Source organism: Conger conger, chromosome 1 (assembly GCF_963514075.1).
Source record: "Conger conger chromosome 1, fConCon1.1, whole genome shotgun sequence".
In the NCBI taxonomy this organism is placed as follows: Eukaryota; Metazoa; Chordata; class Actinopteri; order Anguilliformes; family Congridae; genus Conger; species Conger conger.
Window position 1 is genome coordinate 87,514,551 of NC_083760.1, and position 23,299 is coordinate 87,537,849.

The window sequence follows — 23,299 nt, forward strand, 5'->3', positions numbered from 1 at the left end:
TGGTGGAATGACCTCCCGGTGGATGTCAGAACGGCAGAGTCTCTGGCCTCCTTCAAGCGCCGACTGAAGATCCATCTCTTCAGGCTACACCTTTCCCTCCCCAACTCACCACCATGATTAGCCTTAGACTGTAATGGCACTTTATGTATAGATTGTATAGATATTGTTACTTGTATAGGTATTGTTATTTTTTGTATTCTAGCTGCAATTGTGGTATGCTAGTTTGAAAGTTGATTGTACTCTTAAAGGGTTCTCATTTTCTGCATGTTTACACTAGGACTCGGAACTATACTGTCCTCTCAGGTCCTCTTTGCACTTGTTCTTGTGTTTAATTTGCACTTTGTTGTATGTCGCTCTGGATAAGAGCGTCTGCTAAATGCCATGTAATGTAATGTAATGTAAAATTCCCTCCTCAAACTTCAGCTTGGAGTCGTCAGACCCAGGGAATCCCCCGTCATTAGATTTGATCTTCAGCTCCATTTCACTATGGATAGGAAATCCTTTCTGCCAACATTCTACTTAATAGTTATCTCACATTCCAATTAAGGTATTTGGTTTGTCCCCCAACTGTTCACTCTTAACAATATGGTATATGCAATTTGTTTTCAGTACATTGTTTTTAATGGCTGTTATTGTAACTCTGTAAATCAGTGTGTGTCTCCCTTTTTGTCACGGCCAGTGTGCCAGGTCATGACAGATAATAACGTATATAATTTAATCTCTTCTAATCCTGACAAACTTTTCAAATGAATAATAACAAGCAGGAAATAACATGGTTACGCCGCCTGCCAATGGGATCCAGAAGATGACCTTTGACAACGAGGCCGAGCTTGTTAAGATCGCCCAATGCTGTGAAAATTCCAGATTGCTCTTTTCTGCTTGGCACTCCACCAACCTTTGAAGTAATTAAATGCATAAATTAAGTATATTCAGGGAACATCAATGAGGAGTACCAACTGGCCTGGAGCCAGTATCAAATGCCCAATCGCGGTAAGTGACACTGCTGCCTTTGTCATTTTGTCACACCCAAATGACAATCTCCAGATTGCAGCAAAATCTAGAATCTAGACTAGACATCAACTCTCTAATTATTTTTGGTCCCCTAAAATCGGAGGGACTCTGTATAAAAATGGATGTGATTCCGACACAGATCACCTGATGTGGATGGAAACACCCTCAAATTAAAGATGCACTTCAACATGATTTTCCTCATTTCCCTTCAAATCCAGGGTGGCACGGATGGTGCAGTGGGTAGCACTGCCGCCTCACATCAAGGAGGTCCTGGGTTCGAATCCCCGTTGGCCGGGGCCTCTCTGTGTGGAGTTTGCATGTGGGTTTCCTCTGGGTTTCCTCCGTGGGTATGAGTGTGTCAGTGAATGGTGTGTGTGCCCTGCGATGGACTGGCGACCTGTCCAGGGTGTATTCCTGCCTTTCGCCCAATGTATCCTGGGATGGGCTCCAGCCCCCCTGTGACCCTGGTCAGGATAAGCGGGTTAGGATAATGAATGAATGAATGAATTAATTTCAAATCCAATGTGGTGGAGCACCAAAAGAACAGAAGCTGTGGCACTTTCAAAGTACTTACAGACTGCACTGTGTGACAGGCTGATGCTTGGATGGGTAGACTGATGGATGCATACTTAGATGGATGGAGTAATAGATATTATAAATATTTGGATAGACAAACATTTGGATGGAAGGATATTTGGGTTGGTGAATAGTTAGATAGACAGATATTTGGACGGATGGATGCTTCAAATGTAAAAACGATACTCTGCAGACACTTCGAGTTTCCACATTTGTGCATCTGCTTTGGAAAAACTCACCCTTGACCGGGCCCCTCCCACCCTTTCCTCTTCCTCAGGCTGGTCTTCCGCATTGCCGTGGATGACTCGGGTTCCATTTTCTCAATGAGCAAAAAGTTTGAGGCGAAGCTGGAGAGATGCCCGGCGCTCCTGAAGCAAGCAAAGAAGCTGGGGCTGGATGTCATCGGGGTCAGCTTCCACGTGGGCAGCTACTGCATGACCCCAGTGGCCTACACGAAGGCCATCACAAATGCCCGTAACGTCTTTGACCTGGCGGTGAGCACCTGGCACCATGTGAAAAGCTCCACTCGGTTGGCAGCTACAGTTGGAAATGCCATGCAATGCTGTAAAAGTACGCCCTTGTGTGGGTCTTTAGCTAATACTGTACACGACTAAAATTACAGAAGTACTGAGACACACCAGAAACCAGTAGATGTCGTAACTATCGAGGACTGGACTGGCGATTTGTCAGAGCTGATTACATGGTCATGACACTGAAGCATCTGTGGCTTGATGAGCTGTGGTCTTGTGTGTGTGGTAGGAGTCTGTATTGTGTAAAGGATGTTAAGGGTCATTGATGTCTGATTGTTTTGCAGGCAAATTTTTCTGCAACTCTGCTACTGCTGCTGGTTTCTATTATTTACCACCACACAGTGAATGGTTCTGAACTTAAATGCCAGGTGAGTGGAGTCTCTGGCCAATCAGTGACTTTGATCAGACAGTCAGATAACAATCAGGTAGAAGTGAGAACAAGCATTACTGCTGCCGTTCAGGGCCAGTCTTAGACAATCACCACTTATACCAGAGTTACTCAGTGTGTTCCTTTGTTGGATCTGACCCTGATATCCCCATTCCCAGATGGCGGTTGACATAAACAAAGCACTGGACAAGTACTTCCCCATCAGCACCGGAGTCCAAATAATCAGCGAGCCAGGTCGCTTCTTCCCATTGTCAGCCTACATGCTGGCTGTGAATGTCATCGGTAAGAGGGTGGACATGGAGAAGTCAGCTGATGATGGTGAGTTTGCTCTGTAATTAAGCCTTATCCCCAGTCTGGCACAGTTCTGTTTCAACATAGTCTGAACACACAACATACTTCATGAGATCTGAAGTGCGGCGGCCTGTAGCGTAGTGGCTGAGGTACATGCAATGGTTAAGGTACATGACTGGGACGCGCAAGTTTGGTGGTTCGATCCCCGGTGTAGCCACAATAAGATCCACACAGCCGTTGGGCCCTTGAACAATGTCCTTAAACCTGCATTGCTCCAGGGGAGGATTGTCTCCTGCTCAGTCTTATCGACTGTAAGTCGCTCTGGATAAGAATGCCATTAATGTAATGTAACGTAATGAAGTGGAGCAAGGTCACCTGTAAGATGTCACCTGTTTCTTCTCATGCAGCTCTCAACTCCTCACACTCCCACAGGCAAAGAAGACGGGGCCAACAGTAAGACTATTAGTTACTATGTGAATGACGGCATCCACACTTCATTCGAATTTGTCGTTTTCCCCTTTGCCTATGTCCTGCCAAGTACACGCAAGGTACAAGCACGAAGTTTGTCATTGGTTTTGCTGCTTTCATAGTCCTGGCAACCCTGCCAATCTGCAGTACCAGATCATTTGTAAGTGTGTCTGCATAAGTAACCATGTACTGTTGCAGTTCCAGGTTGTGTCTGAGTCCTCTTCAGTTTATGTATCCCTGTCTCACTGCAGAGAAGCAAGCCAGGTGAGTGCTTCTACCCCAGCACCATCTACGGACAGACCTGTGATGGGCACGACCAGATTGTGGAAGATTACAGCCTGCCAGAGGCACAGGAGGGTTGTTCCACCACATGGGAGCCTACACCGTCAGCACCATGACCGACTTCAACGGCTTCCCAAAGCCTGAAACCCAATTTGTGATGACCCGGAAAGCATGTTATATGCCTGAGTATCTTATGTTTTTTGTCCTTTACCTGATATTCTCCCTTATTTGTAACATTGTCAAGGACCAGAACAATATACCCAGCAGCAAGACCACAGGAGTCTTTATTAACCTTGCAGCAGAGTAGACAGGCAGGGTTTATTAACCAGCAAGCCGTAGCAACAGAGATCAGGCAGTTTGTGAACGAGATTCAAACAAGGGGGTCGGTACAACGGCAAACAGATATAGCGGGGGTAATCCAAGATGTAGTCATAGGCAAAGGGTTGATAACACACGGGCAGTCCAAACAAAAACAAAATCCAGAAACAAAAACCGATAAGCAAAACAGGATCGAAAAACTATGGATCAACTCAAAACAGAAGGATAAATCAAGAGGCGGAGGTCTAAGACAAAATGGGTCATAACAGAAATAAACGCTGGAGAGTATGGTCATGACACATAACAAGTCAGTATTTTGTTCTGAACATCTGTGTGTCCACTGTCAGTGTATTTAGTTGACAGAGTAGAAAACCTGTCAATGCTTCACAACACAGTATATAAAAAACTTTGGCTAAGCAACATGAAAAAAAATAAGTCAATAAATCTACATTAAAATTAATCAACCAAATAAAGCTATTCCTCACTAGCCTGCTTAAAGCTCCTGCAAGAAATCATAGATTGTTTCTGGAGATCAGATCAATTTATTCAAGAAGCTGACAGCAAGGCTTCCAGCATACTTCTGAACTTCTCATTTGGGCCTCCATTGAAAAAGTGGTTTGATAATGACAACATGCGTTTCAATAGTGAATGAAAAAAAGTGAACAAAGCCATGCTGCAACTTGAGCCAGCAAACATTTTTGTGGTGAAAGGTTGTCTTGGCATTCAGGTGAAATCCCTGCTCCATGGCCAGCACCCTGCACATGGCCAGCAGGTGTGGGCTCGGTTAGTTCTTGATTGGTAGACCCTCTGGGTAAGTGAAGAAAGAAATCCAGTGCATTTTGGTTGCAAAAACAGTAGCCTGACCGCGTGATATCATATTGTGTTTTAAATGTGAGATCCACAGCTCCACCTCTTGGTCAAGAGGATGCACTTCACAGGACTTCATCATCCACATTCCAACCATCGTGGAATTTGAATCTAAATCACACTTTTCACGTTTCGAGAGATTCATTAAGCTCTGAAAACATGTTATAGAAATATGAATACAGGAATAGTGATGCATGCCACAATGAATAAAAGTCCCATATGCACACGGATTGCATGATTACAGAGAGTTTATTACAGGAAAAGATGATTATAGATTTCAGGACTTAGTTTCAGATTTTTTCCCATTTTCTCCCAATTTGGTTGCCAAAACGACCTCTTCTCCTGGCAACCGGAAAGAGATGAACATGCCTTCTTCAAGCGCATTGTCTCAATCTCTGGTTTTGGAACAGGCACAATGTGGTGTTGCTGTTTGGACCTGGTGGAGATCTGACAGGGGGATAAGATCAAGAATGTGGACTTGTAGGACAGACATTTACAGGATCCCACAGACCTCCAGATAGGTAGATGAAAGTGGAACTGAATACACCCTCAGGAAACCAGCCGAGCCCTGAAGTCAGACATCCAGGGAAAGAGAGGTCCTCCTGACTATCACTGGAGAGACCTAAACTGATCTAAAGGCCCAGGCAATGATCTCTAGGATTGGACTCGACTGATCTTGAAAAAACTGGCCCTCCTACAGTGAGATGGAGGACATTCATCAATGGCTCATGGCTTCTTAGAGGAGCCAAAGGCTGAATGAAGTAAGTCATGCAGGTTTGTAGTTTGTATGATTATCATATGCTTTGTCTTTGAATTATTCATTATCTGTAAGTATTTCTCCAATTAATCAAAAAGAAAATCCACACCCTACACCATCGAGAAAGGATTAAGATACACGCTCTTGCCTCTCACCCTCTCTACTTCCCCTTCCCCCCCTTAAGCGCTCCGCTTGCGGCTGGGGCCAGGCATCACTGTGCAGACGGCATCCAAGTCAGCGTTGAGACAGATCGCTTGAAGCTGGGCTTGGTCCCCCTTAGCAGCAGAGATCTTCTGAAGCTGTTGCCTGGAGAAAGGAAAGGGAGGGGGGTGGGGGGCTCGTCATTGAAGATCAGGACCTACAATGGCATCCAGCAGCTAGAGTTGCTGCGTGACTTTGTTCACTTTGCATTTCTTCCACGTCTTTCTTTTCATTCGCTATTGAAACGCATGTTGTCATTATCAAACCACGGAGGCCCAAATGAGGAGTTCAGAAGTATGCTGGAAGCCTTGCTGTCAGCTTCTTGAACAAATCTCTAGAAACAATCTATGATTTCTTGCCAGGCCTTAGAATTGGTTGAATTTCCTAATGTCTTTATTTGACTGATTCATTTTAATGTTGATTTATTGATTTTTTTTTTTTAATGTTGCTGAAAAGTCAATTTCTATGTTGCATTGTGTTTTTTGCCAACAAAAATACAGTAACAGTGATACACGAACACTGATGTTTAGAAGAGAAAAAAACACAGATTTGAAAAACCACAGCACACCATCTACGACCAAGAGACAGAAAGAAGATTTTTTTTTTATTCTAGTCCGCCTTCCCAGCAAACAAAATGTCACAAATCAGGACAAATATTAGGGAACAGAAAGAAAACGTAAGATACTCTGGCACATACCATAATACGGGGGCCATCACAAACTTAGTTTTAGGCTTCGGGAAGCCGTTGAAGTTGGTGGCAGTGGTGATGGAGTAGGCCCCCATGTGGTAGAATATCATCCATTTGCCCACCTGTATATCCGGCAGGTTGTATTCTTCCACAATGAGGTCATGCCCATCACAGGTCTGGCCGTAGATGGTGCTGGGGTAGACGCACTCACCTGGCTTGCTTTTCTGCAGTGAGACAGGGATATAGTTACTGAAAAGGACATTTTGAAAACATGGAGCCTGAAATTAATGTTTGGACACTACTAAAAGCACTGAAGGTTTGCACTACTAAGTGTCATTTTGGAGTCTCTAAATTTTTGGAAAACTGCCTAGACCTAGATTAGAAAGGGGATTTGTCCAGTGTTGTTACTTGGCTCCATTGTGTTTCTGAGCACACATGCCACAGCTACAATAATCTGTATCCAAATACAGAAGAAATGTTCTGTGAGAAATGTTTGAGCTTCTGTAACTTTGTTTTCGTAATATTTGGAGTAATCCCGACACTGGGCAAGCAAACCACAAAAAGATACCTTTTAGATGAGACCAGGATTATGCCTGTAGTCAAAAGGCTTCAAGTATAGTAACCATTTTATTTTGGGTCCGTCATTTTTAAGCTTGTGTCAAGAATTGGGGCGATACTTAAGGGGTTATGTAATAATATGTAATAATATATGTAATGAATGCCTGGGAAGAAATGGATAAGAGCAAGTGCTAAATAGGACCGAATGAGTGCATGGTACACATGGATTATACAGCCTTACATTACAAGTTATTGTGGCTGACGAATTTATAATAGCGGTGGCATGTTGGAATACAGCGTTTGCTTTTGTTCGTACCTTTTGTGCACTTGGCAGGACGTAGGTATCGTGGAAAATGACGAATCTAAATGAAGAGTGGATCCCATCATTCACAAAGTAATTAACGATCTTCTCCTTGGCCCCGTCATCTTTGTCTGTGGGAGAGGGGAGAAGTAAGTGGGGGAGAAGTTGGGGTTTAGAGCTGAATGAGAAGAAACAGGTGCCATCTTACAGGTGACATGAAGTATGTTGTGTTTTCAGACTCTGTGTGCAGAGCTGTGCCAGACTGGCGTTAGAGCTTAATTACGGAGCATGTGACAAACTTGGCACAAACTTACCATCACTGGACTTCTTAATGTCCACCCTCTTACTGACGACATTGACAGCCAGCGTGTAGGCTGTCGATGGGAAGTAGCGGCCCGGCTCACTGATTATTTGGACTTCGGAGCTGACGGGGAAGTACTTGTCCAGAGCGAGATTTATTTCAACGGCAAACTGGAAATGGGGATGTATTGGTCAGGTCAGGTCAGGTCATCGGATCATGATGAAAACCCTCTAAGTCGGGCCCTCAACACCAGCAGTAATGCTTGTTCTCTCTAACTGATTGTTAACTGACTGTCTGATCAAAGTCACTTATTAGCCTCCACTCACCTGGCATTCAAGTTCAAAACCATTCCCTGTGTGGTGGTAAATAATAGAAACCAGCAGCACTACTGGCCTCCAAAGCCTGATTTGAGCATGCTAAACCTACACATTCATTTCTACAGCGTCGGTGAGTGCAGGCTCACCATCAGCCTTCACATCCACATCAGCCTCTTATGAGACGAGACCTGAGGCTCCCCTGCACACCTGCTGTGTGCTTTCTGAGAGAGTGGAAAAATGATTACCTTTTTAAAGTGAACAACATCGGGAATGTCAAACCCAGGGTATCCTCCACCAATGTCCAGGAAGGTCATTTTGTAGCCAATCGTTGCCTGCAAAACAATCAGCCATGAATGACCCTTTACATCCTTTACACAATACAGACTCCTACCACACACACAAGACCACAGCTCATCAAGCCACAGATGCTTCAGTGTCACAACCATGTAATCAGCTATGACAAATCTCCAGTCCAGTCCTCGATAGTTATGACATCTACTGGTTTCTGGTGTATTTCAGTACTTGAATGGTTCATTCTAATCATGTATTAGATAAGACCCACACATCTTCTTTCTAGGGGCAAAATGTAACTGATTGAAAGATAAGAAAAAATAAGAACAGCCCTCTCAACCTGGAATTTGAGATCGCTGATTTGGGTTTATTGTCAAAATAGTTACCTTTACAACATTGTATGTAATTTATAACAGTAGCTGCCAACTGAGTTGAGCTTTTCACAAGGTGCCAGGTGCTCACCGCCAGGTCAAAGATGCCTTTGGCATTTTCGATGGCCTTCGTGTAGGACACAGGATCCATACAGTAGCTGCCCACGTGGAAGCTGACCCCGATGACGTCCAGGCCCAGCTCCTGTGCACGTTTCAGGAGTGCCGGGCATGTCTCCAGCCTTGCACCGAACTTGGTGCTCATTGAGAAAATGGAATGTGTGTCATCCACAGTAATGCGGAGGACCAGCCTGAGGAAGAGGAAAGGGTGGGAGGGGCCCGGTCAAGGGTGAGTTTTTCCAAAGCAGATGCACAAATGTGGAAACTCAAAGTGTCGGCAGAGTATCGTTTTTACATTTTATTTTTTTTCCATCTAAATCTCTGTTATCCATCTAACTATTCATCACCCCAAATATCCTTCCATCCAAATGTTTATCTATCCAAATATCTATCGATACACCCAAGTATCTACCCATGCGAACATGTACAGTTTCTATTATTCATCCATCTAAATATGCATCCATCAGTCTACTCATCCAAGCATCAGCCCTTCATATAGTGCAGTATTTGGACAGTGCCACAACTTCTGTTCTCTTGGCTCTGTGCTCCACCACATCGGTTGGGTATTTGACAAAAATGTCAATCAATGCATCTCAATAAATATAGTAGTGTACAATATATTATTGTTGTGATTATTGTACTTATTTTTTCAATCTTCTTTAAAGTTGCTATCTGAGGAGAGCACAAGGAGAGGGAGAGGTAGGAGGAGGGTGGCAGGTGGGGGGAAGTGCAAACACCTTTTTTCAGGATACTTTAGTGAGCAAAATACAGTGCTTTACACATCATGAGACCCATACTATCATTTAGTTGTCATGTGCTATTTTGCAGTCTTCAAATGTCCTTTTCGTAAAACTGCCTAGACATAGCTTAGAAAAAACAATGCAGAACACTGCATGTGAATGGGACAAAATGTTTATAGATCTATTTGGCTCATGCCTACAAGGGACATTTGCTTACCATAACTCAGATCTTACAGGGAAATAGTTAATTTCATTGGCTTATAATCAAGCAGCACCACAACCACTGATTCAAGATTAGCCAAAGGGGAAGATTGCTGTAAATTGAATCACATTTTCTGTACTTGAGAAGAAAAAAAGATTGTCAGTCTCAATACATGACTAGAACACTTGTTAAGACATTTTTTCCAGTGTATGGGTACTGGCTCGACTGGGCTAGTGGCATCTGCTACACCTTATTGTTGAGCCCTAAATATATTTATGGGTTAAATTTTTCTTAAAAAGGGGGTGGAGTACAAATCAGAAAAGAGAGAACAATATCACTCACTTGGGATTTACACAGCATTGGGCGATCTTAACAAGCTCTGCCTCGTTGTCAAAGGTCATCTTCTGGATCCCATGGGCAACAGCGTATTTGAGGTGGGAGGGCTGCTTGATGGTGTTGGCATAGATGATCCTGCTGGGGTCCACCCCAAGAGACGTTATGAGATGCATCTCATACTAAAAGGGGAATGGGGCAAAGGCAAAAACAGGATCACAGGGCATCCCGAGTGGTTCAGATTAGGACAACAAATGTTGAACTGCAGTCTATTGCATGAATGAACTAGCAGACTACTAATAAGCAAGCCTGAGAAGACACAATATCATTTGTATCCTGATAAAGGAGTCAAAAATATGTACATTTAAATCACTGCCATGTATATTTTATCATGTAAACAATGTCTATTTTATCTTCATTTAATTATTTAAAATCAGTGTTTAATATGCGTAAACTCCCCACATAGCTGACATCATTTGGACAAGATGGCAGATGGCACCATATAAATTGAATTAATCCAAACAGAATCTTTGTCTAGTTTTTGCACCATGGTGAACGCAGTAGTCCCCGTTTGCACAAGCAGCAGTGAGAAGTTGTGAATTCACCACGCTGTCAATCTCATTTTGAAATAGACATGAATACATAAATGAGTGCATCAGGTATTCCAGTGAGCCTCTTATGCAGAAGGAAACTATGAGGGAGCTTAATTGTGTGACAAAAGCTGCAGGGTCTCGAATTGACATCATTTTGCTTGAAAACATTTCATACTGCTACATTTTCTCTCATATTTACTAATTAGCCAGATCAAATTGCTGAGGACACAATCATGCATACACTGACACTCTTCTGGCTTGGGGTTAGTACCTTGCTGGCGCAGTCGAACCCCGTCTGCAGGGCCGCAAGGGTCTTGACAATGGGAGGGCTGTCATTGCACTTAACGGCGTAGAAGGGCGTGACTCGAGGTATCTCACGTACCCACAACAGGTACCTCCTCACCACCTCCCCCAGGTCCGCCACAAAGAAGGCCTCTTTGTACTCCTAGGGACGAAACTCGAGGTCAAGGACAACAGACAGGCACAAAGTGGAACGGCATCAAAGCACCAGCAGCGAGGCAAGATGCCAAACCATGGATCTCAAATTCTGGTTGGGGTAGATCTGCCAGCGTCTGCTGGTTTCAAATGCTTAACCCTAGTGTTGTCTCAAGGGTCAAAAATGACCTGCCACTATGTTTAACAGCAGAGGAAACCCCCGAAATGATCTTTTTTCAACTTGAAATTTGATGACACATTTTGTGATGAGTGACAGGCTGTTTTTTATACCGAATGTTAAGACTACACAAGGGTTAACTCAAGGAACTGAGCGGCTGAAGTCCAGACAACTTGTTTCCAAGGCCTGACCAGCAGCCTTCCAGGACAGCTCAAGCTCTCTCACCTCCACACGCAACATGTCGATCTTCTGATCGATGACGTCCTGGACAGAAGTCCCATCCTCCAGCAAGGTGAAGCCAAAGTCCTCTGGAGTGAAGGTAGTCATGGTCTCACAGGTTCTTTTATTTGCTTCTTGGTTTCGGATTTCAAAAACTATCTGCAAAGGCAAGCGAATATGTTGAAGTGTAATTTTAGATATTTGATTGAAGTTATTTTAAAGCGCTTCTCCCCACACCACCAACTGCACCCCAGATCAGATCAATGAAGTACATAACTGTGTGCCCTTTTCTGAAGCATGCATTCAGACAAGGTCATACCCTACAATGTATTCGTACATAGAATAAGATTTCCTCATGCACAGAACAGAAACGCAGGTACCACACATACCTACCTAAGGTTGTAGCTAACCCCACTGGCACCGCTGATGCATGCTCAGTGCCACCGGTCAAGTGTGGATTTCTTAATAACCACTATCCTTATCCAGCACCCATCTCCAGAATGAAACACTTCCCGATGATGCCAGCCCTCCGCGTTATATCTGATTATATGCCTGAAGGTGAAAGCGCATTTTTTAATCTAGATTTAAATGTTGAGACTGTCTGGCTCCATCATAGGGTGTTCCACAGTAGTGGAGCTATGTGTAAGAAGACTCTACCAACCGTCAGCTTTGATACTCTCGGGACTACCAGGTTGCCTGCATTTTCAGAACGGAGGGACACAGTGGTCTTATAGGGTAAAAACAGGTTAGTTATGTGAGCAGGTGCATGACCATGCAAAGCTATGAAAGTCAGATGCAGATGTGTTGTGTGCCTGTGCCTGTCTGTGAACACCTTCAGGCCCAGTGAAGTCAGGAACCAAAACCACATGCACTTCAAAATGTTAAAGAGCCCAAATTGAAGCCAGACCAATAATCAAACAATCTCTAATCTGAACCAAATAAAATGTCATTATAATTCTTTCAGATTGAAAATAGGTTTGAAGATTGTCTTGAGACATTTTTTTCCATCACCACTACCCAACAGGCATTATTGTGCCAATTTTGGATTGATCAAGAAAAATTATGAAATTTCAGGATCTAAGAATGAGATTTGTGATGCAATACCTGCCCCTGAAGCTTATAACAAGAAAATGGCTCAAACACTCTCCTGGATACGGAGTAAAGGTTGGCAAAGTTTTATGATGATAGGATGACTATGCACTGAGGTAGGTTCAACCCTAATTTGGTATAATCAAAGATCTAATTGAAATCAGTGTGATCTAATGGATGGTCCTTGCTATGGACCATGGGGCAGGTTAATTTCCCATTGATAGGGATTTCATTAGCGCTTTCAAATAGAAGTTGAGTTGAAGTGCATTTCATGGGCATGGGATTGGCCATAGAAAAATCATACTAAATGTTCCGTATTTGAAGTATTTTGTCCCCACAGAAATGTGAGACTATTGGGTAAAAGTACACAAACTAAATACTTAAGTAAAGTACAAATCCCTCAAAATAGTACTTACTCAATCACTTTCCACCCCTGGTCATTTGGAATTAAGTGTTGTAAAACTACCTGTCCTGACTGTCAACTTTTAGCACAGAGATGATTTCAACCCTAGAGGGTGGTAGTGTTTTCATTAAAATTGCTTTTCCGATCTTTCCCTCAGCAGCCAATGTAGGCACATGGCAAATGGTAAATGGTTGGCATTTATATAGCGCCTTTTTCCAAAGCACTGTACAATTGATGCTTCTCATTCACCCATTCATACACACTCACACACCAGTGGCAATTGGCTGCCTTGCAAGGCACCAACCAGCTCGTCAGGAGCATTTGGCGGTTAGGTGTCTTGCTTAGGGACACTTCGACACAGCCCGGGCGGGGGATCGAACCGGCAACCCTCTGACTGCCAGACGACTGCTCTGACTGCCTGAGCCATGCCGCCATAAAACAAGGTGTGGGACCTTGGCAATAAAAATGACTTAAATTAAGCAATTAATCACCTACAGTCAACAATGTTTTTAGCTAAAACACACAAACATTATGGAATGCGAACCTGTGGTATATCGTGGATACTGGAACAGCTAGCAGGGTGGTTAGACCAAAACGCACCCCCTAGTAATGCTGCCCTCACACTATATGCAGAACTAGACAGCTAGCTAACAGTTCTTCAAGAGTCTTCAATAAGGCACATATGTTAATTGAAAACTTCAGAAAACAAGAGACTAATTGAAAATACATTGCACTGTATATAATTACAATCAACATTTATGCTTGTGTTGTTCTTATCCTTCTTATCTTTAAATTGGTTTCATATTCACAACTTCACCTTGAATTCTTTACACCACTGTTGCAACTGCCTGTTCGCAATTTCACAGAAAAGTTTTTCAATGCTGAAATCATTTTAGGCCACACATCACACAATTTAGCCAACATAGCCAGCTTCTCTATTTTGTACGGGGTGACAGCCAAAAAAGGAAAAGATTATAGATAATTGAGCGCTGTCCGTTTACAAACCACCATTTCAGGACCTCACAGAGCTAGTAACGTTAGCAATCTACCAAAACATTACAGAGCTTATGGCGATTACCTATCTGGATGCAAAGCCCAGTCTCCACCAAACAGCTGAAAGTCTTTAGAAGAACGTTTTATCGGTGAGAACTGTCCAGTTTTAGAACGTTGGTTCTCTGCAGCAGGCGTTTCAAAAACTGGGCATGTCAAGTCTTAAGCCCAGGGTTTTATAACAATTAGTGATTTAACGTAGGCTAATGGTTAACTTGGGTCATCATGAAAACAGTTAACTAAACAGATATTTCTTAACTCGGCGTTTTGGTGTGGACTGCCAAGTTTTGCGATTTAAACACGGATGCTCCGAGATTTCTCTAGTCTTGTCTCGGCTGTTTGTTGGAGACTGGGCTTTACGTTACTGTACTTTACAAAACCATTTATATCAGATGCCATTTCACAATTTTGAAATGCAAATAATGTTAGCTTTATTGACATCACAAATAATAATAATAATAATAATAATAATAATAATAATAACCTGTTTAACTTGTATCGCAGTGCTGGCTTTGGTCTGTCTTCCAGCAGCGTATTCATGCAGAACAGTGATTAGGCTTGACCTGAGGTGGGTTCAAGACGGTGAACGTTAACGGCTTGTTTACAGCAGTTACTGTTGAATGATTTTAAATAAAAATGGATGCAACTTAGATTTAACAATGCCAGCTAGCTGAGTCGTTGCTTATATTAAAACATTTTTTTAAGGTGAGAACAAATATCACCTTGATTAAAGTGTATTAGAACAGTCAAGTTTTTTTTTTTTGGTTCTCTGCGCGTCTGCCCCGTCGGCAGCCATTTCTGTCGGCGAACAGAAGTTTGAATATGTTCGCGAACCTTAGCGATCTTGAACGCACCTCTGGACTACCTGCCAAAAGTTGAAGCATTATACCAATTTAATCAACACCTCATATCCAAACAAAATCAGGAATTCACCCAGACCATGGTATAAGCTGAGTATACGCTTACAAGGCCTCTAACAGATATACATAACGTTTGCTACCAATAGAACCGTGTAGATCAGGACTACTAGGTCACAATTAGGTACATTTTCAAAGGTACACAGCATTGATAAACCGAAAATACTCACAGACAATAATAACCAAGAAGCAACCGTTGCAAAAAAAAAAAGCCAAGTTGCCATATTGGAACTAAAGGCAACAGTTTATCTGTGTGTCGAAATCATTCACTAGTTCTCTTCATTTTTGGAGAACGTCTTTCTCTTCGTGCCATTTTACAGCGGTTTGAAAACTAAGGTTTGTGCATTACCGCCAAAACTGGATGTTTTACAGCACAACGCAATAGACCAGGAGCTCGGTGCCGGTACTACTTCAACTCTGGCCATGTGATATCACACCATGTTTTAAACAGGAGATTAACAGCGCCACCTTCTGGCGAAGAGGATTTATTTAACAGGGCTTCAGATAAGTAATGAACTAACCGCATCCAGCAGTGCTTCTCAACCTCAGTCCCGTGGGACCACTGTGGATGATGGTTTTTGTTCCAACCAAAATTGCAATCCCAGAAATAAAGTTAAAGTTTCGAGTTTTCTTAGTCACACATTTCATATTTTGAGGAATAATTTACCCAAAGAAGCCATTTAGTCAGAAATAGCTATGCATGCCATGAACAATATTTGCATTGGGCTCTATTGCAAATGATTACATAAATTGAGGAAACAAAAATTAAACTGATTCAACTGATGCTTGAGGTCAATCAGAAGGCTCCTAGTTGGTTGAACGTGTGGATATATTACTATTAAAACTGAGGTTTGTTTCCTTAACTGAACTGAACTGCAGTCCTGGACTGTAACCTTGTCTCAGTGGAGAAGCTTGCACACTCCCACGACTCCCCTCAGAGCAAAGCCAGCGGGGGTTTATGCCCATAGCTGGTAAAACCAAACTGTAAAGGCAAAGGATGAGGCAGTCTTGGGTACTCTGGGTTGAGCGTGGGGCTAAATACCCCACCCCCCTGGGGAAAAAATGTCAGTTACAGAAGCATTCATGAATGGAAACCAAGTCAAAGGCAGGGCTTGGCCAGAAGCTCCAGGCTGCTCTCCCGTCTGCAGCAGGATGGGGTACGGCTGGGACAGGACTCTTCCACGGGGGCGGGCAGCCCCTGAGCGGAGATCTGCTGGATCCACTGCCTGGAGATGGGAAAGGAGAGGCGTGGCCTTAATAATTTTTTTAATGATGATTTTTTTTCCGCTGTGATTAATTGACAATTTATTTTGTGAAAATCATAGAAACCTATGTTGATACACTGACAGTTAGGACCAAAAACATTTTGATTCAAAACCACACCACAGCTTTAATGACCAACAGACAGAAATCAGCAGCGAAAGCTGGCACCTTTGCATTGAGGCACATGTTTTTGTTCACCATTGTGCACCTTCCCCTGACTCTAAATGCTGCAAATCAGGGAAACAAGCCAGAAAACGTAAGATGCTTGGGGACATACCATGCGCTCCGTGACATCACATAGTGGATGTCAGGCTTCTGGAAGACGTTGAAGGTGGTGGAGCAGGCTATGGTGTAGGCCCCCATGTTGTGGAACAGCAGCCATTCGCCCACCTGCAGGTCCGGCAGGATGCACTGCTCCACAATGCGGTCCAGCCTGTTACAGGTCGGGCCCCAGATGCTGCAGGGGTACGTGCGCTCGTCCGGCTTGGGTTTCTGTGAAGAGACATGGAGAGCTCACTGAGAAGGACACATACACACGACCTGGCACTGTAGCAAGGTGAGGTTACTTATGAGGACACATAATCCAATATTACCACTTTTACCATCCACTAATCATTGTTCTGTTTCTGCTTTCCTCTCCCTGCTCAAGCACCACAACCTGACCCCGGTTTCAGCTAACCTGCTACTTCTGCCTTCCTTGTGCCAAGAACCGGACCTTCCCAGAAAATCTTATACATATTTGTTATCTGCATATCTGTGGCGATGGGGCGGGCAGATCTAGGCTATTTTCCCAAAACACGCTATGACAAAGCCCGTGGAAAGGAGAAGCGCCTACTGGTACAGGATGAGATATGAGCAGAGCTGGAGGAAGAACGCTGCAGCAAGATGGTCGGCATGTACGAACAAGGGGCATGGACCAGGTGGGAGCATGCGGAATTTCGCTAAATCACCTGGGCAGAGCTCTGGAGAGCCGGTCCATTGCACATTAAGTTTCTCATCCAATCAGTTTATGATGTTCTCCCAAGCCCGGCCAACCTGCACAGCTGGGGCTTGGCAGACACTCCTGATTGCAAACTGTGCCAGAGGAGGGGCACCATGGAGCACATCCTGAGCTGCTGCCAGCTGTCCTAAGGTCTTTGGCTGATTCCATCTGCTCAGCGATTCAGAACAGCAAGACACAGCTCGCCCCCGAACAGTCCGTCACCTTCATCAGAGCTGGGCAGAAGCCACAACATCAGCCTTGCTCCTCTGGAGGGCTCCTTACCACCGCTCGGGACTGGCAGCTCCAAGTCGACTTAGGAAGGCAGCTCAAGTTCCCTGTTAACATCACAACCACTTCACTCCGCCCAGATATAGTGTTAACGTAGGAGTCTACGAAGCAAGTGGTACTCCTGGAACTGGGAGGACCGGAGGTCAACGAGCGCAAGAGGGCCAGATATGCAGAACTCATCACAGAATGCCGGAGCGACGGCTGGAAAGCCCGCTGTGAACCAATTGGTGCCGGGGCTTTGCTGGCCACTCACGACAGCGAATTCTCCAACTCCTTGGAGTGAAAGGACTGCAGTCTAGGACAGCCATCAAGAACATCCTGAAGGCAGCAGAAAAGGCCTTGCGGTGGCTGTGGATCCATAGGGGGGATCCGTGGAGTAGTGCGGCACTTGGACACAAGCCGGGGGTGATCTTGGACGCCTGGCTGGGTCGCCCAGGCGAAAGTGTCTGATGATTAAAAACCCGAAACACCCTATGACCTGGGTCCATCACTGATGACGTGTCCAAGTAGCACTTGAAGGTGTATTCAAGTACTTATTTGCATAATTATTGATTTAATTTCTTAATTTAACTTATTTATATATGATATAAAATACTGCTGTTAAACTCACTGTTTGCCTAATCCAGAGGCAGATGGATTCCCCCTCTGAGCCTAGTTCTGCTCAAGGTTTCTTCCTGTTAATCAGGGAGTTTCTCCTTGCCACTAGGCTTGCTCAGAGGGGGTCTCAGGCCTGGGCTCTTTGTAAAGCTGCTTTGTGACAATTTGTGTTGTAAAAAGCTGTATTAAAACTGAATAAACACAACTTGGCAGTGTTGCCAGGACTATGAAAGCACCTTATTGGTGAAGGGCTTTGTGCTCACACCTTGTGCAGACTTGGCATATATCTGGCGCCAAAAAGGATGTTGTAGAACGAGCCATTGATCCCGTCATTCACGTAGTACATCAAGGTCCTCTTGTTGGCCCCATCACCTTCATCTGTGGGAGTGGGGGAAAATGGAGTCTGAGGGCATTACAGCATTGGTAGAAGAAACAGGGCCCATTTGACCCCTTCCCCCCAGACACACACTTACCATCACAGGCCATCTTCTCCTCAATCTCCACTTTCTTTACGATGATGCTGACGGCCAGCATGTAGGCTGAAGACACATAGTAGCGGCCTGGCTCTGCGATTACTCGGACCCCAGAGTGGGTTGGAAAGTGCTTATCCAGTGCTGGGTTATCCAGTGCTGGGTTAATCTTCGGATTAACGAGTGTGTAAGGAGGTTTTTAATCAAAGGATATTCTCTCATTATGCGGGTGTCCCGAACACTTGTTAGACTGACTCTTAAGAGGAACTTAACAACAAACTTCTGAATGATTGATTTAAGTCACTGATTCCACTCACTTGGCATCCTAGGTTAAAAATATTCAAAGGCAAAGAATAAAAACTGGCCTCCAAGGTCAGATTTTGGCATTGCTTATTTATACATGAATTTATACCATGTAATCAGCTGACAGAAGTTAAGTCCCTGATAAGTCACCACATCTGGTTTCAGCACTTAAATGCTTAAAGACGCACAAATATCGCTGATGACTGCAAGATCAGAAATTAAATGTCTTTTTTTTTTTAGAAAAGTAAAACTACAACCCCAATGGTTGGAATTTCTAAGATCTTTAAGCTCAGGGGTTTATTGTCGTTGGGTGGTTTTACAACATTTCATGCCAGTTCCAATTGTAGCTGCCAAGTGAGTGGAGCATGTTACGTGGTGTATGGAGCTCACCCCCATGTCGAAGACACGGCGGGCGTCTGAGATGGCCTGGCTGTAGGCCTCTGGGTCAGTGCAGCCACTGCCCACATGGAAGCTAACCCCGATGACGTCGAGGCCCAGCTCCCACGCCTGCTCCAGGAGCAGAGGGCATCTCTCCAGCTTTGCCCCAAACTTGTTGTTCATTGTGTACATGGAACCTGCATCATTCACGGCAATGCAGAGGACCAGCCTGAGGAAGAGGAGGAGGAAGAGGAGGATGGGGTGAGATGCGCAGGTCAAGGATGAGAATTTCAAAAGCAGGTATGGAAACTGAAGTGTCGGCAGTGCATTGTTTCTCTATTTATCCCCGGCGGGCAATAATGCTAATACTAATACTCTCCTAATCAAACGATAATAAAACCATCCTTTCTAAGCACAATTCAGTCCAATCCAGTTGAGCATTCATTTTGACTTGCTGTAAACCAGACAGAAGGTCAATCGCCCTTGAAACAAACAGGAGCTGAACAGCGCTGCATTGTAGGACTGGTAGAGGATCAACAGGAAAAGATATCCAGTGATGTTTATGGGTTGTAGATGTCAGGCAGTGATTGATTGCAAAGGATTTGCCATGAGATATTGAATATGATGACTTAATTTTTGTTTGTGTTCATTTGTCCAATTACTTTTGGTCCCCTAAAACATATAAACTATGTTTAATAATGCCTGTCATTTTTACATGGTTCACCCAATATGGATGTAAAAACCCTCAAATTAATTCTGTAACTCCTGGAGTACAGAGCGAAAACAAAAACGTGTCACTGTCCTAATATCTATGGACTGCACTGTATGTTCAGTTCAGTGCAGCTGCTGCTCACTGGATTTTTTTTTGTTTTTCGCACCATTGTCTGCCAACCCTAGAGACTGGTATGCATGAAAAATCCAAGGAAAAATCCCAACTTGATGAACAGTGGTTCATCAGGTTACTGATGTTGTACTGCTATTTTCTTCAACACAACTGTAGTTGCTGCCACATGATTGGCTGATTTAACATTCGCAATAACAAACTGCTGTACAGTTACTGAAAAAAGTGGTCACTGAGTGTAGCAGTCACTCACTTAGGGTTTTCATAGCAACAGGCTACCTTCATGAGCTCCCCCTCGCTGTCGAAGGTCATCATCTGGACCCCGTGGGCAGAGGCGTACTTCATGCGGGACATCTGCTTGCCGGGGTTGGCGTAGATGATCCTGCTGGGGTCCACCCCGAGAGACTGCACCAGCTGGATCTCAGTCTGAAAAAGGGGGACGGATTCAGATTAGGACAGGAAATGTTTCAATGAAGTCTAATCTAGGAATTAACTGGGCCTCTACTAATAAGCAGTAATGAGCCGATACATTAATCACAAAAACATTCTTTTAAGAAAAATCTTTGCAGTTGCCAAAAGCCTCAAAAGGCAGGAAATTAAATTGATCAGACCTAATGCTAACATCAGCCTACTCTCTATGAAGATGTATCAGCACAGATCTTTGACAATTGCAGCAGCCCTGTATATCTACTGTACTTGAAACAACATGTACTGACCATTGGGCAGATAAGATTCAAACCTTCTCTCAAAGAACCTAAATCATGCTCTTTGAGTAGTGCTCAGTATATTATATTGGCAATTTTGGATTTTAAAATAGGGTCCAGACCGTGACTAAATGGTTGCATTTGGTTACAAAGTGAGTTAAAATGATTTGCTGGGATGTACATTAAACGAGCTTCAGTTAATGTTCACATCAACCATCAGAATGGGGAACAAATGTGATCTATGTGACTTTGACAGTTGGTGGCAGACAGGGTGGTTTGAGAATCTCAGAAACTGCTGATCTCCTGGGATTTTCATGTACACTAGTCTCTAGAGCTTGCGCAGAACAAAAACCCCCCCAATGAGCAGCAGTTTTGCAGACAGAAACGTCTTCTTAATGAGAAATGTCAGGAGGTGACAGTAACGCATTTCCACACATAATAGTAACCACACATTACAACAGCGGTATGCAGAAGAGCATCTCTGAACACAACAAGTGGATAGGCTACAGAAATAAATCTAATGAATACCTAATAAAGTGCTCACTGAGTGAACACTATACTAATACTGGGTAGGACCTCCCTTTTCTCTCAAAACAGCCTCAATTCTTTGTGGCATGGATTCCACAAGATTCCTTTGAGATTCTATTCCAGGTTGACATGATTGCGTCACGCAATTTCTGCAGATTTCTGTCCGCTGCACATTCATCTTGCGAATCTCCCGTTCGACTGCACGTATCATTACGCCATCACCAGCCTGGACTGTTGACACAAGTCAGCATGGGTCTATGGATTCATGCTGGCGCCGCCAAATTCTGACCCTGCTATCTGTATGCCGAATTCAAATCGAATTGAATTGCCAGGGGGATGGCATTCCCTCCCCTCTGCTTTTCATATCCTTCCCTCTAGCCGTCCATTTCCATCCCCAGTGGAGATATTTTAAATGCTTTCCACCCCTATGTTTTTTTTTCTCACAAATCGCACCCAGCATACGACACGTGTGTGAATGTTGTGAGCAATCCCCAACCCCTCAACAAGCATGTAAATGTACCTCCCACTATTTTGTATGTATGCATGTAAAACGTGTTCCCATGGCCCTGTGTAGGACAGTACCTTGCTGGCGCAGTCAAACCCCGTCCCCAGGGCAGCAAGCGTCATGACAACGGCTCGGCGGTTGTTGCACTTGACGGCGTAGAAGGGCGCGACGCGAGGCATGGCACGTGTAACATGGTTAGCTCAGCTAGTTCGCTAGTAAGCACGGATGTGCAGTGAAAAGCGAAGGCTGGTAGCAGATTACCTCGACAACACTCCCCGATGACATAACCCTCAAATTCAAAAGAACGTTGTTGCCCTTGGCTAGAAGCGAGTTCGTCTTTAGCTGACTGGTAACGCGTTCGTTCTACAAATATTTGGACAAGTGAGAGGCCGGGGTTCAAATCCCACCTCGGACTCAGGCAATTTCTTCACCTGTTACACACACACCCACCTCAGGTGCTTCTGCAGCACGTCCCCCAGGTCCCCCACAAAGAAGGCATCTTCAGAGTCCTGAGGAACGGGATGTCAAAGACCCCAAGCACAAAACACAAACGACAGGCACAACATTGAACAGAGTTCATCAAAATGAAGAGGAAAGATGCCAAGCGTGGATCTCAAATTCTGGTTGGGGAGATCTGCAAGCGTCCTGCTCCTGGGCAGAAAACCCCTCCTCCAGAAAAGTGAGGTCAAAGTCTGCTGGAGTGGAAGAGTTCATGGTCTTGCAGGTTATTCTATGTGTTTCTTTTTAAAAACAGGTCTAAAATCTGTTGAATGTTGAAATGTTGCAAATAAAATTGCTGTGGTTATTTTAAAGTCTTAGCAATGGTGGAACAACTTTCTTGACTAAAGATCTCTCACCCTGTATGACTGACTGAGCTGCCACTCAGTTGTGTGGAGCTATGTAAATGCAGAAACATAAAAGGAGTACTTAAATGGTTGAGAATGAGCTGGAATTATGCAAAATCTATCCGGTTTAGAGCAGCCAAGGAGGTTAGAGTCAAGGCCAGGGCCTGCTGAGAAGCCAGTGGTTTGATACGGTTTGGTTCAGAAGGAAACATTCACCCTTGTCTTTCCAAAACAATATAATGTAACAGTGTGTGTGTGTGTGTGTGTGTGTTTGTGTGCACATGCAGGCCAGCTGAATATGTCAGTTGACTAACCATGTAGTGCTTTAGTGTGTCTATTGGGACACCCCTGTCTGTTTTAAATGCCAAGAACAATGAGTTTCAATTAGAAATAAGTGTCGCAACCATACCCATTACATTACAAAGCATTTAGCAGACGCTCTTATCCAGAGCAACGTACAACAAAGTGCCGATCAAACACAGGAACAATTGTGAAAAGGACCCTAGAGGAAAGTATGGTTCCGAGTCCTAACGTGACCATACAGATTGGAACCCTATTTTGGCATGTGGGTTTCAAGCATGAATTTCAAGCATCACATTTGACTAGATAAACTGCTTATTACTGCCACAGAAGTTAAACCATTTTCCCTACAATGTTACGGTTAAACAAAAAATAGATGAGATGAGATGTATTACTTGGCGGCACGGATGGTGCAGTGGGTAGCACTGCCGCCTCACAGCAAGGAGGTCCTGGGTTCGAATCCCCGTCGGCCGGGGCCTCTCTGTGTGGAGTTTGCATGTTCT

The 23,299-nt window shown here is 44.1% G+C and overlaps 3 protein-coding genes across 3 annotated transcripts; 1 reads left to right on the top strand and 2 right to left on the bottom strand.

Annotated features, from left to right (window-relative positions):
* Window positions 1-772: 772 nt before the first annotated feature.
* On the top strand, window positions 773-2,840 carry LOC133140339 (antizyme inhibitor 2-like). The gene is made up of 3 exons (XM_061260258.1): window positions 773-867; window positions 1,865-2,081; window positions 2,664-2,840. Exons 1-3 carry the CDS (start codon window positions 773-775, stop codon window positions 2,838-2,840), a joined length of 489 nt encoding a protein of 162 aa, XP_061116242.1.
* Window positions 2,841-5,667: 2,827 nt separating this feature from the next.
* LOC133140407 (ornithine decarboxylase 1-like) lies at window positions 5,668-11,441 on the bottom strand. The gene is made up of 9 exons (XM_061260389.1): window positions 11,340-11,441; window positions 10,773-10,946; window positions 9,918-10,090; window positions 8,608-8,824; window positions 8,100-8,186; window positions 7,551-7,707; window positions 7,252-7,367; window positions 6,387-6,601; window positions 5,668-5,794 (listed from the first exon to the last, which is right to left on the bottom strand). Exons 1-9 carry the CDS (start codon window positions 11,439-11,441, stop codon window positions 5,668-5,670), a joined length of 1,368 nt encoding a protein of 455 aa, XP_061116373.1.
* A 4,450-nt stretch (window positions 11,442-15,891) lies between these two features.
* LOC133140478 (ornithine decarboxylase-like) lies at window positions 15,892-22,365 on the bottom strand. Its single transcript, XM_061260505.1, has 9 exons — window positions 22,258-22,365; window positions 22,094-22,160; window positions 21,729-21,850; window positions 20,168-20,340; window positions 19,086-19,302; window positions 18,396-18,561; window positions 18,188-18,300; window positions 16,333-16,547; window positions 15,892-16,018 (listed from the first exon to the last, which is right to left on the bottom strand). Exons 1-9 carry the CDS (start codon window positions 22,363-22,365, stop codon window positions 15,892-15,894), a joined length of 1,308 nt encoding a protein of 435 aa, XP_061116489.1.
* Window positions 22,366-23,299: the final 934 nt, after the last annotated feature.

What these genes read in the sequence shown, in the direction of transcription:
- LOC133140407 (XM_061260389.1), bottom strand. Translation starts at nt 11,441, where the DNA reads ATGACTACCTTCACTCCAGAGGACTTTGGCTTCACCTTGCTGGAGGAT. An exon ending in CAATGCTGTGTAAATCCCAA is followed by an intron (nt 8,825 to 9,917) that starts GTGAGTGATATT and finishes CCTCTTCCTCAG; the next exon opens with GCTGGTCCTCCGCATTACTG. An exon ending in AAGGCATCTTTGACCTGGCG is followed by an intron (nt 8,187 to 8,607) that starts GTGAGCACCTGG and finishes ATTGTTTTGCAG; the next exon opens with GCAACGATTGGCTACAAAAT.
- LOC133140339 (XM_061260258.1), top strand. Translation starts at nt 773, where the DNA reads ATGGTTACGCCGCCTGCCAATGGGATCCAGAAGATGACCTTTGACAAC. An exon ending in TGCTGTGAAAATTCCAGATT is followed by an intron (nt 868 to 1,864) that starts GCTCTTTTCTGC and finishes CCTCTTCCTCAG; the next exon opens with GCTGGTCTTCCGCATTGCCG. An exon ending in GTAACGTCTTTGACCTGGCG is followed by an intron (nt 2,082 to 2,663) that starts GTGAGCACCTGG and finishes CCCCATTCCCAG; the next exon opens with ATGGCGGTTGACATAAACAA.
- LOC133140478 (XM_061260505.1), bottom strand. Translation starts at nt 22,365, where the DNA reads ATGAACTCTTCCACTCCAGCAGACTTTGACCTCACTTTTCTGGAGGAG. An exon ending in AACCAGAATTTGAGATCCAC is followed by an intron (nt 22,161 to 22,257) that starts GCTTGGCATCTT and finishes CCCGTTCCTCAG; the next exon opens with GACTCTGAAGATGCCTTCTT. An exon ending in GAAGCACCTGAGGTGGGTGT is followed by an intron (nt 21,851 to 22,093) that starts GTGTGTAACAGG and finishes GAACTAGCTGAG; the next exon opens with CTAACCATGTTACACGTGCC.